The sequence below is a fragment of the Epinephelus fuscoguttatus genome, linkage group LG12, assembly GCF_011397635.1.
Source record: "Epinephelus fuscoguttatus linkage group LG12, E.fuscoguttatus.final_Chr_v1".
Lineage (NCBI taxonomy): Eukaryota > Metazoa > Chordata > Actinopteri > Perciformes > Serranidae > Epinephelus > Epinephelus fuscoguttatus.
In genome coordinates this window covers 42260338-42277961 of record NC_064763.1, presented here as the reverse complement: position 1 = coordinate 42277961, position 17624 = coordinate 42260338, and the positions used below count along the sequence as shown (strand labels likewise).

Here is a 17624-nt window from a genome sequence, read left to right as displayed (position 1 = left end):
GCGGATGTCATTTGTCACCTTAATAAGAGCGGTCTCAGTGCTGTGATGGGGTCTAAAACCTGACTGGAAAACATCAAAAGAGTTGTTCATTAGGAGAAAGTCAGTAAGCTGTTGGTAAACAACTTTCTCAAGGACTTTGCCTAAAAACGGCAGATTTGAAATGGGCCGGTAGTTGTTCAGTACTGTGGCATCAAGACTGCTCTTCTTTAGGAGAGGCTTTATGACTGCAGTTTTCAAGGCCTTTGGGAATGTTCCAGATTGTGGTGACATGTTAACTATGTGAGCGAGTGGTGGTAACAAACTGCTCAGCACAGACTTTAGAAATCTAGTGGGTAACACATCGAGGCAGCATGTAGATGAACTCAGACTGGTGGTGATCTCTTGGACAGTATTGTCAGCCACAGGTGCAAAATGAGTCAGCTCTAAGTGTCTAGGTGGCTGCAGGGTTGTTATTAAAGTTAAAGTTAAATTTGAAACCTGAGTGTGTGAAATTTGTTCTCCGCATTTGACCCATCCCCTGAGGGAGCGGTGAGCAGCAGCAGTGCCGCGCTCGGGAATCATGTGGTGATCTAACCCCCCAATTCCAACCCCTGATGCTGAGTGCCAAGCAGGGAGGCAATGGGTCCCATTTTTATAGTCTTTGGTATGACCCGGCCGGGGATCGAACCCACGACCTCCCAGTCTCAGGGCGGACACTCTACTACTCTACACTCTCTCGCAAAAGAATACTGCAAACTCATTACACTTAGATGTGGAGATCAGTTCCAACAGCAGTTGAGCTGGAAGGTTTGTTAATCTGTTCACTGTTGCAAATAAGACACGTGAGTTGTTACTGCAGTTTCCAATGATTTCAGAAAAGTACCTCTCCCTTGTTCTACGTAAGATCCGGTTGAACATGTACAACTTTTCTTTATAAATTTCATAATGAACATGAATCTTTGACTTGCACCATTTCCGCTCGGCCCTCCGGCACTCCCTTTTCTGTGCCCTGACCGAGTCGTCATTCCTCCATGGCGCCTTCTGCTTATTTTTAACCATTTTAACCTTCACAGGGGCAATGGTGTCCAGAACATTCAAAACACTCAAAGTAACAGAGTTCAACAAATCATCAACATTAGAACATGAGGCATTTTCAAAGCTTATCATTTCCATGAACAGAGCACCTGTGCTGTTATTTATGTGTCTCCTCCGAACAACTGCAGGACCAGCCGGTGGTTTGGGAGAAACAGACAGGTCAAAGAAGACACAGAAATGATCAGACAGAGCGACATCAACCACACTGATGTTTGAAATATTAACTGCCTTTGTAATGAGCAGGTCCAGAGTGTGCTGCGCTCTGCTGTGGGTGGGCTCACACACATGCCGAGTCAGGCCAAAGGTTTCAAGGACAGCACTGAGCTCTTTAGCATTTCTGTCACAGACATTATCCACATGTCCATTAAAATCACCTGTAATAACCAAACCATCAAAGTCTGTGCATACAATTGAAAGCATCCTGGTAAAATCATCAATAAAACTTTGACGGTGCTGGGGAGGCTTGTATATAACTACACAGAGTATGGACGGAGATTGTTTTAGCTCCATTTTAAAGGATACATACTCAAATGATGAAAACACCCCAAATGACAACCTGTGCATAACCATATGATCTCTAAATATTGCACAGACACCTCCACTTTTTTTGTTTTCTCGTGTTTCAGATTCAAATTTGTAGTTGGGTGGAGCTGATTCCGTTAGAACAGCATTACCTGTGTTTTTGTCAAGGCATGTCTCAGTTAAAAACATAAAATCAAGATTATACGAAGAGATCAAATTATTAATTAAAAATGATTTGTTAGACAAGGATCTGACATTAACTTATAAAACTCTAAATGGTCAAGCTCTGTCATATCTTAGAGAGCTCATAGTGCCATATTATCCCACCAGAACACTGCGCTCTGAGAACGCAGGGTTACTCGTGGTCTCTAAAGTCTCCAAAAGTAGATCAGGAGCCAGAGCCTTCAGCTATCAGGCTCCTCTCCTGTGGAATCATCTTCCTGTTGTGGTCCGGGAGGCAGACACCGTCTCCACATTTAAGACTAGACTTAAGACTTTCCTCTTTGATAAAGCTTATAGTTAGGGCTGGCTCAGGCTTGCCCTGTACCAGCCCCTAGTTAGGCTGACTTAGGCCTAGTCTGCCGGAGGACCCCCCTATAATACACCGAGCCCCTTCTCTCCTTCTCTCTCTCTTTCTCACGTCCTGTTACTGCATCTTGCTAACTCGGCCATTCTGGATGTCACTAACTCGGCTTCTTCTCCGGAGCCTTTGTGCTCCACTGTCTCTCAGATTAACTCATATCACAGCGGTGCCTGGACAGCGTGACGTGTGTGGTTGTGCTGCTGCCGTGGTCCTGCCAGATGCCTCCTGCTGCTGCTGTTATCATTAGTCATACTTCTACTGTCATTATACACATATGATTATTGTCACATATGTATACTATCAGATATTAATTTATACTTTCAACATATTGCACCAAAATAGCCTGTAATATTAATTATAATATTACTTTCATTATTGCTGTTGTAAGCTACTGTCATTACCGTCTGTCCTGCATCTCTCTCTGTCTCTCTCTCTCTGTCTCTCTGTCTGTCTCATTGTCTCATTACTGTTAATTTATTATGCTGATCTGTTCTGTACGACATCTGTTGCACGTCTGTCCGTCCTGGAAGAGGGATCCCTCCTCATTTGCTCTTCCTGAGGTTTCTACTGTTTTTTTCCCCGTTAAAGGGATTTTTGGGGAGTTTTTCCTGATCAGCTGTGAGGGTCATAAGGACAGAGGGATGTCGTATGCTGTAAAGTATGGGGTGCCGTTTGTAAAGTGTCTCACGCTGAAAATAACATCAGCATTTTGCCACATTTAGCTTCAAACAATGTTTAAAAAAGTATTGTGATTTTTTTAACGTCACCTTTTACCACATTTACAGCAATATTTGTTAACTTAGAAATATATTAAATAGTTAAATCTAAATATTAAATGTGGCACCCAAATGTTAAATGTTAAATCTAAATGCTAAATCTAAATCTAAATGTTAAATCTAAATATTAAATCTAAATATAAATCTAAATGTTAAATCTAAAATCTAAATCTAAATGTTAAATCTAAATGTTTTGGGTGAAACTAAATATTTAGCTAATATGCAAATTCACACTGCCGGTCACCGGAAGTACCAAAATAAAAGCTCGAGATGGTCAGACTGTTTATAGAATCAAATAACGAATTAAAACCAACTTATCAAATGGACATGAACATACATTAGCGTGATAATAACTACCTAAAATAACAAGAAACGTGTTTGGAGAAATTTTATTTGGCGTGTACTTTGAGTTGTTATGTCCCTTGGATTAACAACCTAAGCTAAGCTAACAACCGTCAGTTCTTAGCCCCGTTAGCAGTGTCTGTAATGACTCATTAACTCATTAAACGGTCCGTGAAAAAAATATTTTTTCCAGCGGATGTCTTAGTTACAACATGATTGAGCTAGCAAAGCAGTTTTGTGTTGCGATGTGTGGTATTTATTCAGTTTTGGGAAATCTCGATGTCTAGAAAGCCCCAGTGGCGCAGCAGCAGCAAAGCTATCAGTACGACATCTGTTAAATGTCTCCCGTTGTCGGATACGACATTAAACTACTCCAGTTAGCTCAATCATGTTATAACTAAGACATCCGCTGGAAAAAATATTTTCTTCACGGACCGTTTAGAGTTAGTGAGTCATTACAGACACAGCTAACGGGGCTAACAGCTAACAGTTAGCCTCGCTAATCTACGATAACCATGTTATTAATTTCAGAACGTGATAGTAATGTTTGTTCAATCATTGTGTTTATAGGCTTTACAAACACCAGATTAGTCTAAACGGTGATACAGTGACGTGAAAAACGTGAGATGTGTATATATATATGTTGCTAAACTCCGCTGGTTTTCTACCCGGAAGTATTTGTAAACAACAAGGTGATTCCCTCAGAAGGGACACTAACAGCTCAAAGTACACATCAAATAAAATTTCTCCAAACACGTTTCTTGTTATTTTAGGTAGTTATTATCACGCTCTTTAATCAGCAATCCTCGCTCCTCACTCCTTAACTCCTGACTCCTTGCATGTTTCCTAAGGGGGAGAGACTAAACAGTTATGTAAGGTGGCTAGGTAAAGTGGTTAGCAGTAATTTTAAGGGACTTGGGACGTAAACCAGGTGGCTATCTCACTGAAGTACACAGAGGGGCAAACATTCACATCTAACAGGCTCAAGATGTTGGTGTCATCTGAAAATTTGATGACATGATTGTTAGGATGTGAACTCCTACATTCTTTAATGTACAATGTCAAGAGTACAGGAGAACTGACAGAGCCCTGAGGCACACCTGTGCTCCACTGTTTTACTGCTGAGAGTGAGCTGTTCACTCTGACTTGTTGGGTCCTACTCATTAAGAAAGAATAAAACCAGTTGATGATAAAAGAATTCACCTTCATGTTGATTAACTTCTCAATGATCAGGTAGGGTTGGACTGAGTTAAAAGCTCAACTAAAATCTGCAAATAAAACTCTAGCATATGGTTTGGGGTCCTCTAGATGCTTATTAATAAAATGAGTGACAGAAATAGCTGCATCCTCAGTGCTACGACCCTGTCTGTAGGCAAATTGTAGAGGATCTAAACAATGAACAACCTCAGATTTAAGCATATTGACAATCATCCTTTCAAAACTTTTCATCACAACCGATGTTAATGAGACAGGTCTATAGTCATCATTCACAGTTGGACACGAACCCTTAGGGACTGGAACAATGACAGATTTTTTCCACAGACCTGGCACTGTGTGACTGTTAAGTGACGGTTGAAATATGGGAAAAATTCCAAAGCACAACTTTTTGACAAAAAGGCAGGCAAGCCGTCGGTACTCGTTGATTTTCTTTTGCAAACTTTGCTAAAGACAGCCTGCACCAGCTGTGGTGAAATTAAGAGGTCACATTTCCCAGTAGGATTCATAGTGTCTAAAATCTCCTTCCCCTTCAAGGAGAAGTCCTGATCCTCAAACCTGAGGAAGAAGTCATGTAGTTCACTTGCCCTACCTGAATCATCCTAGGTTACGAGCTGTTTCTTACATGGGGTCATATTAGTTATGTTCTTCATACAGTCACATGTTCCTGTTATCCTTGGCTCTAAAGCTTTGTTCAATGTCAGAGTGATGTTTATCTCTTGCCTTCCCAAGCAAATGGTTAAGCTCCTTTTGCACGATGGCCACACCTTGTCAGCTTTTGTAGTGGCTGGATGATGATGAGATGAGGATCAGGTGTGTGAGGCAGCAGAGGCAGGAACAGGTGTAGAGGATTGCTGGGCTGGCAGAGTGCAGAGCGAGGGGGGGTGGAAAGAAAACAAACAACCTGGCTGACAGCTGTAATCCAGGAGAGACTGTGACACACCTGCACGATCTTTGTTTTTAAAAACTAACTTTTTCCTGTTAATACATGCTTCAATCTCCTTAGTAATGTCAACTTTATTACTGGGGAAATGTGAGATATCTTTTTTCTCAACCACATTATCCACACACATACTGATGTCGTCTGTGATGGTTGTTGTAGTCTCTTCAGGCTCTAAACTATGAAACATGCTCCAATCAGTGCTGAGGAAGCAGCCCCTCAGTGTTTCTATGCTGTCGTCAGTCCACTTCAGCACTGTTTTGTGCTGGGGCTTGGTTGACTTTGGCACTGATTTATAAGTGGGCATAAGATGCACCGTTGAGTGAATTTGCGATTGGAGGAAGGGTAATTGACCTGTAAGCACCAAAAATGTTACCAAAGCATTTATCCAGTATTTTTGAGTTTCTGGTGACACACTTTACATATTACTGAAACCCCGGTAGTGCTGGCTCTAGTTTACAATGGTTCATATCCCCAAGTACAAAAACCGGGACCCCCGGAGGACGTTGGAGTTAGGAGTGAACAAATTCTGATATAAGGTTAGTAACTCTACCAGCGTAACCACTGGGAGGGATGTATGCTAAACACAGAATAATATTGCCAAACTCTCTAGGGAGGTAAAAGGGACGCATAGATATACATAGAAGCTCCAGATCCGGACCACACAGACTCTGTCTTACTTTAAATTGCTTGCACCAGTTATTCCTAACACAGACAATTAACCCCCCACCTCTTGATTTCCCTGATAAGTCATTTCTGTCCGCACAGATGCAGGAGAAGCCCTCCAGCTCCACCAGTGAGTCCGAGGTGTCCTGATGGAGCCAAGTCTCCGTCAGTGCGATAACGCTTGATTCTCTATATTGATGGCAAAATCTTCTGTTTACCCATAGCTCCTCCATTTTACAGCGCAACAACCTTACGTTGCTTAGTATAACTGAGGGCAAAGATGGTCTATTACCGCGTCTGGGAGCCTCTCCTGCCCCTCTTTCTCTGCTGTGATTTCGCAGCTGGCTTCGCTCTTATGTACTTTGGCAGATGGTCCGGGGGTGCCTTGCTTTTATCCCGTCATGTGTGCCGTCATGGCTGCGTTGTTTCTGACCTTCGAGCTGTCGCTGCAGTGTCCAGGTGCAAGGCTACTACCCTTGGCATCGACCCACTGGACGCTGTATTCTCCTTGAACACCCCACCTCCACTGCTGTGGCCAGGAAGTCCGTTAGGTGGATTGTGACCGGATGTGCAGTCGCTATGGTGACAAGCTGCCCAGCTGTCCAGTTGAAGATCCAGCTGCTCGGCCATGGCCATTGGCGCCTACCCACTGGATGTTCCAGCTCCTCCCGCGGCGTCACACCTCCACCCCCGCGCACAGGGGCTAACTTCTATGGCTGACTGGTTGCTCTGTTGCTGCCCCTTTAGACACTGATCTTCTCCACCACACCATTGCACTGCCGCTGTGTAGCAATCATGCAGCTATAGAATGCTAGCTCGTTAGCTCCGGCATCCACGTTGTCTCCTGGCGTGGTGTAGGGGCATACATTCATCTAAAACGACTAAACTTAAATGCCAGTAATCCTAATTGCACAACGTTATTGTACGGATAACATATAACCACATAAAATAACACAGAAACATAAATAAACGCAATAAAAGCAATATGCAGCTGCAGCACTAACACAATTTCTTACAGTTTGTATGCCCACAGCAAACAAAGATCCAGCGTCTGCAGACATACTCCAATCGTGGCTCTTGTGTGTTTTTTATTGACCACATTGAGCTGCACCTGTGTGTCAAAGAATGTGTGTCAGAATTTTGGAGCCTTAATTATAGTGACCCCATCTGGCCAACTGGCGTCATGTTTCTTGAGCACCTATCTGTACGAGTGGCTGACATTTTTCTGGGAGTCCCATGGTGCACGTGAATCAGTTTCACTATTCGTCACGTGATTGGGACGGGATGGGAAAAAACGTTAACGGGAGCGTGTGGGACTGGGAATCATAACAATAGTCAAATTTTTATAAAGTAGTTGAAACTAGCTCCACCTCCAGCAGCTACAACAGTAACATGCTGCTCTAACACTGATGCTTCACTATTAATAATCTAATGATGTCATATATAATAATATCAGTCAGAGGAACCAAACATTACTTTTCCTGCAATACTTTAACTACATTTTTCTTTCTCAGAACTGGTTCTTATGACGTGTTGTCTGACCACATCAGAAATCAAATGTGTTTGTCATTCTGAACAGCTTCAATGTGGAGTGAATGTAAAAATAATTAAAATAATTAAGGTAGGCATTGTGTGATCCATGTACTGTATTTTTTTTTAAAACATTTTTTTTTTTTTACTGTAACTGAAACACAACACGGGAGTGGGATGGGACAGGACTGAAAATCCACTCCCGTGTCACCCTCTAATCTGCACACAACTTCTAATCACTGGTAAAAATTTCATATGTCTAGGATGTAACATGTCACGGGAATGTGTAAAAGCAGAAATGAAACAGAAACAATAGGCCCATCAGCCTTGAACCCTAAAATGAACATGCATTTATGGACCTCATCTTGCGTCATGCAAAAAAATGTATTGCATATTTATGGAAGAACATTAATAGACCAAGCATTACGCAATGAATAAGACAGATGTTATCAAGCCTTTCATGAGAAACAACAACTTAAATACTGAAGGCTCAACAGCTTCATAAATTATGTTAAGGATTTAGATTTATCGGCTCTTCAAGTCAATGATTACTTTCTGTGGACAATGCAGTTTCTGAGCTTGTATAATTTTTATTTTAAAAACTTTTCACATTCAAATTGACTCCATTTTGTACAGATTGACATTTATTAACAGAGCTGGAGTTTTCTTTATTTGTTTTTCTTTCTCTCTTTGTTCTGTGTCAATGCAGTTACTTTTAGTTTAGTTATATATCAGTGTAAAAGGCTGTAATTTACAGTACTGACACTTTAAATAAAAATATTCAGGGGTAAAAATTGAAATGGTGAGATTTTCAGAATCTGCACTCATTAGGCTGCTTCTGTCCTAAATTCAAAGCCAGACTTAAAATCGAATGTGGTTCTTAAGAAGCTTCTGTAAGATTTGATTTAATAATTTCAATTTAATTTTGTATTTCTTGCTCATGAAATCATCTAGACTCCGTTTGGGGTTGTTATATATGATATCTACAGTATATACTACATTTACAAGCACATACAAATCTCAATACACTTCATCAAGTCTAACATGAGACCTTGGCTGAGACGACTGAGAGTTTCAGTCGACAACATAGATGGTACATGAGGACAGGTCTGATGGTATGATCTCTTATGCCATAAATGAGAGAACTCAGACATCTGGGGAAGATGAAAATACACACATATAAAACAGTCTGGGAGCGCACAAATATTATCCTTGTTGCAATTCTCGAAAGAGCTATGAGCATTGAGTTGTGCATAGTTGACACGAGACTGAGGCCCAGCTGCACCAGATGAAGCAGCAGTGTGTTACGAGCCTTTTGGGCTGAAGCTTTGTCTGTGGAGGCTGACCTGGCTGCTATCATCACACCGATATAAGAAGAAGTGACCACCGTACCAGCTGATACAAACAGAAAACAAGTGTAGGCATTGTCATAATGCTCAGACATTGGGTCAAGAAGCATTACAAAAGTACCACAAAAATATTTCATCTGCAGACTCTCCAGATCTTCAAAAGGAAAATCTAACATTAAAAGAACTCTTGTGAGTATATTTAGTGAACTGAAGGCCCAAACCACAATAATAGCCACTGCTGTGTTTCTGATGGTGATGATGGCAGAGTGCCTCAGTGGGTAGCACACAGCTACATATCTCTCCAGAGACATCACCACCAGTGTGACAGGAGAGACTTTATCTGCAAATTTAGCAAGCATGATGAGAACACCACACACAGGATATGTCAGCCTTATTCTACAAGCAGCCAGTAGGTACAGTAACTGACCCACTACCATCTGTACAGTGTCTGCAAAGAGAAGGTTAAACAGAAGAATGTAACGAGAGGTCTCACGAAATACTGTTTTACTCCTCAAAGTGAATAACATGACCCCGTTAATGAAGAGAAACACACAGCATGGCACTGTAGTCAGAGTGGAAATCATCACTCTCTCCAATAAGCCCTGAAACATTTGTCCAGCAGTGACATTGATCAGAGATTGATTTGCATACAACATTTTAGAGAAGCAATTAAACCATTAATCGATGTAAAACACAATTAATTCCTTCCAGTTTGTATGCCCACAGCAACAAAGATCCAACGTCAGCAGACATGCCTGTTGAGTTCACATGGAAAATCTGAAATAAAGCAAATACATTTCCCCTCTGCAGACAGTTAGCAGGTTCAATCTGTGCTTCTTGCCATGTGAGCGGAGCTCATCTGTAAGGTTTGCCTACCCTCACAGACTATATATGAGCTCTGTCCTTCCACCCATTTCATGTCACACTATCACGTCTGCATTGTTGAAGTTTAGGGATATGTTAGCCTGGTTCCAGACCATAGATCCCGCCCACTCAACTGAGCAGGCTTGCATCTCTGGTCTGGCATACTGCAATGAATTTGCGATTTATCTCGTCCACAAGATGGACGGACCAATGAACGCCGGGCGTGGGGGTGGGTCTAGCGATTAGCCAATCAGCGCCACGCTGATGTCAAGCTGTGCACCGGTGGGTAACTGGTGAGGATAGCAACAATGGCGACCGCTACAGATCCTACAGACCACATTAATGATGCTATCAAGGTATTTCGCCACTACGTTAATGGAGGACCAAATTAAGGAAACTGGCCAAAACTGGATTTAACGGCGATGCAGCTGGGCGTGCACGACGATGGAGACATTTTAAACGGGCAATACTGGCTTGTTTTCGGCACCCCCGAGGCATGGATACTAATGACGTGAGATTCTGAGTGAGTCGTTGATCTCTACTGATTGGTTAGGGAAAAATCAAATTCCCTCCCCCTTGTAAATCGCCTTCAGTGGAGGCGATGTCAGACTGAAGGTTCTGGGAGCTTCAGTCTGACACTCAGGCTCGGGATATGTAATTTCTCTGACATTCTTTGTCAGAAACCTGGTCATGTGAAGCCTTTAAATTGGCCTTAGAAGAACTGCACTAAGTTGGTTTAAATCCTATTTATCAGATCAGTCTCAGTTTGTCTATGTTAATGATCAGTCCTTGAGGGCTGCCTCCTGAAAGTCAGAGGGTTGAATCGTCAGAGACCCCTCAGTTGACTGAGATTCCTTCAAGTTGAGCAGTATTTTTTTGTTTTGTTTTGTTTTTCAATCAGCATGCAGTGTACCTCTGGGGACCTTTCAGGCCCAGACTGAGCTGCAGAGTGAATGCTCCTAACTTTCACGCTGCTCATCGGTACAGGCAGCTTTGTATATGGAGACAGATGCCTAGAGAAGGAAAGGTTTTCGTGGTCAGGGTTTGAGATAATGTTATCTTCTGCCTTCTGCTTAGAGGTGGTAAATGTATAGCTCACAGCAACTTAATATGATAATCTTTGGTTTTTGTTGCATCTACTATCTTAAAAAAATGTTGTTGCACATTTCCAATGTGCTGTTTGAGCAGTTAGCTTATGGATAAAAAGGAACTAATACTTGAATATTCATACTGAATGGCCAAATCTGATTTGACTGACATAATTCTTATACACAGACCTAGAATCCTCCATGCATGCTAAGGTTAATCACAAAGTTCCACAAGGTTCTGTGAATCGATCAATTCTATTTAACTTACATATGCTTCCCTTAGCAACATTATTAGAAATCACTCCATAAATTGTCATTGTTATTTAGATAATAACTTAAGGATTCTCATCACCTGCTTTTCCATATAATGTATAATGATGGAAGGTTTTATCATTGTTTTGTTGATTGTTGATCTTAATTGTTATTTGACCTCAATTATTTATTCCTCTGTTAATCAGACATGAACTACAGCATTAAAAAAAAAAAAAAAATTTTCAACCTTTTTTTATGTAGTTTACCTTAAGATAATACTGTAAAATATGACACTGGGTGGAGGACGTGCTGCTGATTTTACATATCAACAATTTTTAATAAGGATTCTCTGACTGAGAAGGCTGTGATGTGAGAGATGCAGAGAAAACAGATTGCTATGTGTCAGTGTGAACAGTGTGCTGGTAATGGCACAATGAATAGTTGGTTTAGTGGTGTAGGGGAAATACCTTTTTGAGAATGTTTGCACTCGTAATAAAGTTTGGGGCACCACCCTCCTAATGAGGGAAGCGACTAATCAAATTAATAACTCCAATTATTAATTCGTCTGCACGCTTACCAATAATGAATCAATATCTGGGTTATGAATTCTCCATACAGTGATCTTATTTCCTGCTCAATAGAAATATCCACAGACAGCGACTGTGGCAGCGGCCGAGGAGGGGGAGTTGCAGCCATTTTTAACTCTAGTCTGTTAATCAGCTCTAAACCTAAACTAGATTATAATTCATTTGAAAGCCTCGTTCTTAGTCTTTTACATCTGACCTGGAAAACCTCGCAGCCACTTTTATTTGTTATAGTGTACCGTGCTCCTGGCCCGTATTCTGAATTTGTATCTGAATTCTCAGAGTTTTTATCCAGTTTAGTTCTTAAATCAGATAAAGTTATTAGTGTAGGCGATTTTAACATTCATGTTGACGTTGATAATGACTCCCTGGCTACCGCGTTTATCTCATTATTAGACTCCATTGGCTTCAGTCAGGGTGTACATGAACCCACTCACTGTTTTAACCATACCCTCGATCTAGTTCTGACGTATGGAATTGAAATTGATAACCTAACAGTCTTTCCACAGAATCCCTCGCTATTGGATCATTATCTGATTACTTTTGATTTCTTTTTACTCGATTACATGCCACTCATCAACAGTTACTATACTAGATGTTTATCAGATCGTACTGTTGCAAAATTTAAGGAAATGATTACTCCATCGTTAAATTTACTACCATGTCCTTCAGTAACAGAGGTTTCACGTCCCGACTTTAACCTCTCCCGAATTGATCATCTTTTCGATAGCATCGTAGGCTCGCTGTGAACAACACTCAACTCTGTAACTCGTCTTAAAAAGAGTTAACAAAGCAAAGAAAGTTCGCTCCTTGGTATAACTCTCAAACCCGTAAGTTAAAACAAATATCGCGAAAATTTGAAAGGAATTGGCGATTAACCAAACTGGAAGAATCTCGTTTAATCTGGACAGACAGTCTCAGAACGTATAAGAGGGGCCTCGGCAATGCCAGAGCAAAGTATTACTCAGCATTAATAGAAGACAATAAGAACAACCCCAGGCTATGTACCACAGTCTGTTAAAGTAGCTGTAATTGAACCTCTCTTAAAAAAGCCCACCCTGGATCCAGAGGCGTTAGCCAACTATAGACCAATATCTAATCTTCCCTTATTTTCAAAGATCCTTGAGAAAGTAGTCGCAGACCAGCTGTGTGATTTTCTCCAGGATAATAATTTATTTGAGGAATTTCAGTCAGGATTTAGAGTGCATCATAGCACTGAGACAGCACTAGTTAAAATTACAAATGATCTTTTGATTGCTTCAGACAAAGGACTCGTCTCTGTACTTGTTTTATTAGATCTTAGTGCAGCATTTGACACAATTGACCATCAAATTCTGCTACAGAGACTGGAACACTTAATTGGCCTAAAAGGTTCTGCACTAAGCTGGTTTAAATCTTATTTATCTGATCGTTTTCAGTTTGTTAATGTTCACGATGAATCATCCTTACGTACTAAAGTTTGTTTTGGAGTTCCACAAGATTCTGTGCTCGGACCAATCCTATTTACTCTATATATGCTTCCTTTAGGTAACATCATTAGAAATCACTCTGTAACTTTCCATTGTTATGCGGATGATACACAGTTGTGTTTATCTATGAAGCCCGAAGAAAGTAATCAATTAACTAAACTTCATAATTGCCTTAAAGACATAAAAACCTGGATGAGCTCCAATTTCCTTATATTAAATTCAAACAAAACTTGGGGCGCTGGTGGCTTAGTGGTAGAGCAGGCGTCCCATGTACAAGGCTGTTGCCGCAGTGGCCCGGGTTCGACTCCAGCCTGTGGCCCTTTGCTGCATGTCACTCCCTCTCTCTCTTCCTTCATGCTTGTCTGTCCTATACATTAAAGGCTAAAAAGCCCCCAAAACAAAACAACTCAGAGACTCTTTATCTGATGACATAGTTTCTCTAGATGGCATTGCTCTGGCCTCTAGCACTGCTGTAAGAAACCTTGGAGTAATATTTGATCAAGATTTGTCTTTTAATTCTCATTGAAAACAAACCTCATGGACTGCATTTTTTCATCTGCGTAATATTGTGAAAAATAGGCCTATCCTGACCCGAAAAGATGCAGAAAAAATTGGTCCACGCTTTTGTTACCTCTAGGCTGGATTACTGTAACTCTCTATTATCAGGTAGCTCTAGTAAGTCCTTAAAAACTCTCCAGCTAATTCAGAATGCAGCAGCACGTGTACTAACAGGAACTAAGAAACAAGATCATATTTCTCCTGTTTTAGCTTCTCTGCACTGGCTCCCTGTAAAATCCAGAATTGAATTTAAAATCCTACTGTTAACTTATAAAGCTCTAAATGGTCAAGCTCCGTCATATCTTAGACAGCTCATAGTGCCATATTATCCCACCAGAACACTGCGCTCTGAGAACGCAGGGTTACTCGTGGTCCCTAAAGTCTCCAAAAGTAGATCAGGAGCCAGAGCCTTCAGCTATCAGGCTCCTCTCCTGTGGAATCATCTTCCTGTTACGGTCCGGGAGGCAGACACCGTCTCCACATTTAAGACTAGACTTAAGACTTTCCTCTTTGATAAAGCTTATAGTTAGGGCTGGCTCAGGCTTGCCCTGTACCAGCCCCTAGTTAGGCTGACTTAGGCCTAGTCTGCCGGAGGACCCCCCTATAATACACCGGACACCTTCTCTCCTTCTCTCTCTCTCTCTCTCTCTCTCTCATGTGCTGTGACTGCATCTTGCTAACTCGGCCATTCTGGATGTCACTAACTTGGCTTCTTCTCTGGAGCCTTTGTCCTCCACTGTCTCGCAGGTTAACTCGTATCGCAGCGGTGCCTGAATAGTGTGACGTGTGTGGTTGTGCTGCTGCCGTGCCGTTTTAGCTCGTTTCACGGCTCCAGTTGCATCCGCCTCCCTCAATACTGAACCAATTTTAGAACGAGTCGTACCTATGAATGATATGCACACATACACATGGGGAAATAGGGCCCAGGTTGAAAAATACCAAAGTTGTCCTTTAAACGGTATCTCACAGGCGCACTGCGTCATCAAACCATGTGATGTTTGCTATCACCGGATTCAGGAAGCTCTCGGCTTCCTGTATCCGGCATCGTTTTCTTTTATTTCTTATGGATTTCGCACCAGAGTGAGCGCTCTTGTCATTTGGAGCTCCGCCTGGATCTTTTCATGGAAAAAACACTGTAGAATGGTCATACTTTGAGCAGTCTTCTTCAAATTTGAAACAAGTGGTCATTGATAGTGTGCCTACAGCCCCACAGTGTCATTTACCTGCTCAGATGAAGCCACAGACAGTTATTCATCCTGAAAATCATTTTTTATTTTATTTTTGGCAAAATCTTCAACTTTTCACTGACTTCAGAGGCCCATTACTCTGTCTCTGTATCACCAAGAGTGTTTCTGACACCTTCGCAAGAAACTTCAGAGAGTTTTCTTTCTGGTAAGAACTCATGCATGCATGTAGTCAGAGCGGTTCAGAGGCTACAGTCATTTTAATTTGGGTATGTCATTTTAGGCATTTTTGCTACAAAATGGGGGTGGAGTGCAGGAGGTTAAATACATAACTACACACTCAATCAATCAATTTTATTTATAAAGCCCAATATCACAAATCACAATTTGCCTCACAGGGCTTTACAGCATACGACATCCCTCTGTCCTTATGACCCTCACAGCTGATCAGGAAAAACTCCCCAAAAAACCCTTATGGACCTCATCTTGCTTTATGCCAAAAAATGTATTGCATATTTATGGAAGAACATTAATAGACCAAGCATTACGCAATGAATAAGACAGATGTTATCAAGCCTTTCATAAGAAACAACAACTTAAATATTGAAGGCTCAACAGCTTCATAAATTATGTTAAGGATTTAGATTTATCGGCTCTTCAAGTCAATGATTACTCTCTGTGGACAATGCAGTTTCTGAGCTTGTATAATTTTTATTTTAAATACTTGTCACATTCAAATTTATTGCAATTCATTTACTCCATTTTGTACAGATTGACATTTATTAACAGAGCTGGAGTTTTCTTCATTTGTTTTTCTTTCTCTCTTTGTTCTGTGTCAATGCAGCACTTTTAGTTATGTGTTATATCAGTGTAAAAGGCTGTAATTTACAGTACTGACGCTTTGAATAAAAATATTCAGGGGTAAAAATTGAAATGGTGAGATTTTCAGAGTCTGCACTGGGGGTTTGGGAGTTTGGGGTTGTTATATATGATATCTACAGTATATACTACATTTACAAGCACATACAAATCTCAATACACTTCATCAAGTCTAACATGAGACCTTGGCTGAGACGACTGAGAGTTTCAGTTGACAACATAGATGATACATGAGGACAGGTCTGATGGTATGATCTCTTATGCCATAAATGAGAGAACTCAGACATCTGGGGAAGATGAAAATACACACATATAAAACAGTCTGGGAGCGCACAAATATTATCCTTGTTACAATTCTTGAAAGAGCTATGAGCATTGGGGTGTACAAAGCTGACACGAGACTGAGGCCCAGCTGCACCAGATGAAGCAGCAGTGTGTTACGAGACTTTTGGGCTGAAGCTTTGTCTGTGGAGGCTGACCTGGCTGCTATCATCACACCGATATAAGAAGAAGTGACCACCGTACCAGCTGATACAAACAGAAAACAAGTGTAGGCTTTGTCATAATGCTCAGACATTGGGTCAAGAAGCATCACAAAAGTACCACAAAAATCTTTCATCTGCAGACTCTCCAGGTCTTCAAAAGGAAATTCTAACAGTAACAGAACTCGAGTGAGGATATTTAGTGAACTGAAGGCCCAAACCACAATAATAGCCACTGCTGTGTTTCTGATGGTGATGATGGCAGAGTGCCTCAGTGGGTAGCACACAGCTACATATCTCTCCAGAGACATCACCACCAGTGTGACAGGAGAGACTTGATTTGCAAATTTAGCAAGCATGATGAGAACACCACACACAGGATATGTCAGCCTTATTCTACAAGCAGACAGTAGGTACAGTAACTGACCCAGTACCATCTGTACAGTGTCTGCAAAGAGAAGGTTAAACAGAAGAATGTAACGAGAGGTCTCACGAAATACTGTTTTACTCCTCAAAGTGAATAACATGACCCCGTTAATGAAGAGAAACACACAGCATGGCACTGTGGTCAGAGTGGAAATCATCACTCTCTCAAATAAGCCCAGAAACTTCTGTCCAGCAGTGACATTGATCAGAGATTGATTTGCATACAACATTTTAGCCCACAGCAACAAAGATCCAACAGGAGTTCACATGAAAATACACAGACAGTTAGCAGGTTCAATCTGTGCTTCTTGCCATGTGAGCGGAGCTCGTCTGTAAGGTTGCCTACCCTCACAGACTATATATGAGCTCTGTCCTTCCACCCATTTCATGTCACACTATCACATCTGCATTGTTGTTTAGGGATATGTAATTTCTCTGCCATTCTTTGTCAGAAACCTGGCCACGTGATGCCTTCTGAGACTGAAGAGCATCTCTCTCTAACTTTGTTACATTCTATTATTTCAGCTGTTGCTTTGCTTGTATTAAGCGCTGCTGTGCTTCATATCACTTTATGGAAAGAGTTACACTGCTGAATCTGTCAGCAGTGTCCAGATATGATGTTTTCTGAAAAGGTGTCAAACTACAATTGCACACTGCTCATTGGTATGTTTTCTTATTTAGTCCTCAAGACCTGATATATATTTAGATTGCTTTCTTCCCATCAACCTTCACTAACTAACATCAACGTCTTCATCCAAACCATTCATTTGACTCTAAGACCTCATCACAACTATGCTACCTTAAGAAGTCTCATCCTTAGGAAACACTTCTTTATTAGATA

At 41.2% G+C, this 17624-nt stretch overlaps 2 protein-coding genes across 2 annotated transcripts; both read right to left on the bottom strand.

Annotated features, from left to right (window-relative positions):
* Window positions 1–8687: 8687 nt before the first annotated feature.
* On the bottom strand, window positions 8688–9653 carry LOC125897855 (odorant receptor 131-2-like). Its single transcript, XM_049591310.1, has one exon. It carries the CDS (start codon window positions 9651–9653, stop codon window positions 8688–8690), a length of 966 nt encoding a protein of 321 aa, XP_049447267.1.
* Window positions 9654–16047: 6394 nt separating this feature from the next.
* On the bottom strand, window positions 16048–17013 carry LOC125897854 (odorant receptor 131-2-like). Its single transcript, XM_049591309.1, has one exon. The coding sequence runs from the start codon at window positions 17011–17013 to the stop codon at window positions 16048–16050; it is 966 nt and encodes a 321-aa protein (XP_049447266.1).
* Between the last annotated feature and the right edge of the window lie 611 nt (window positions 17014–17624).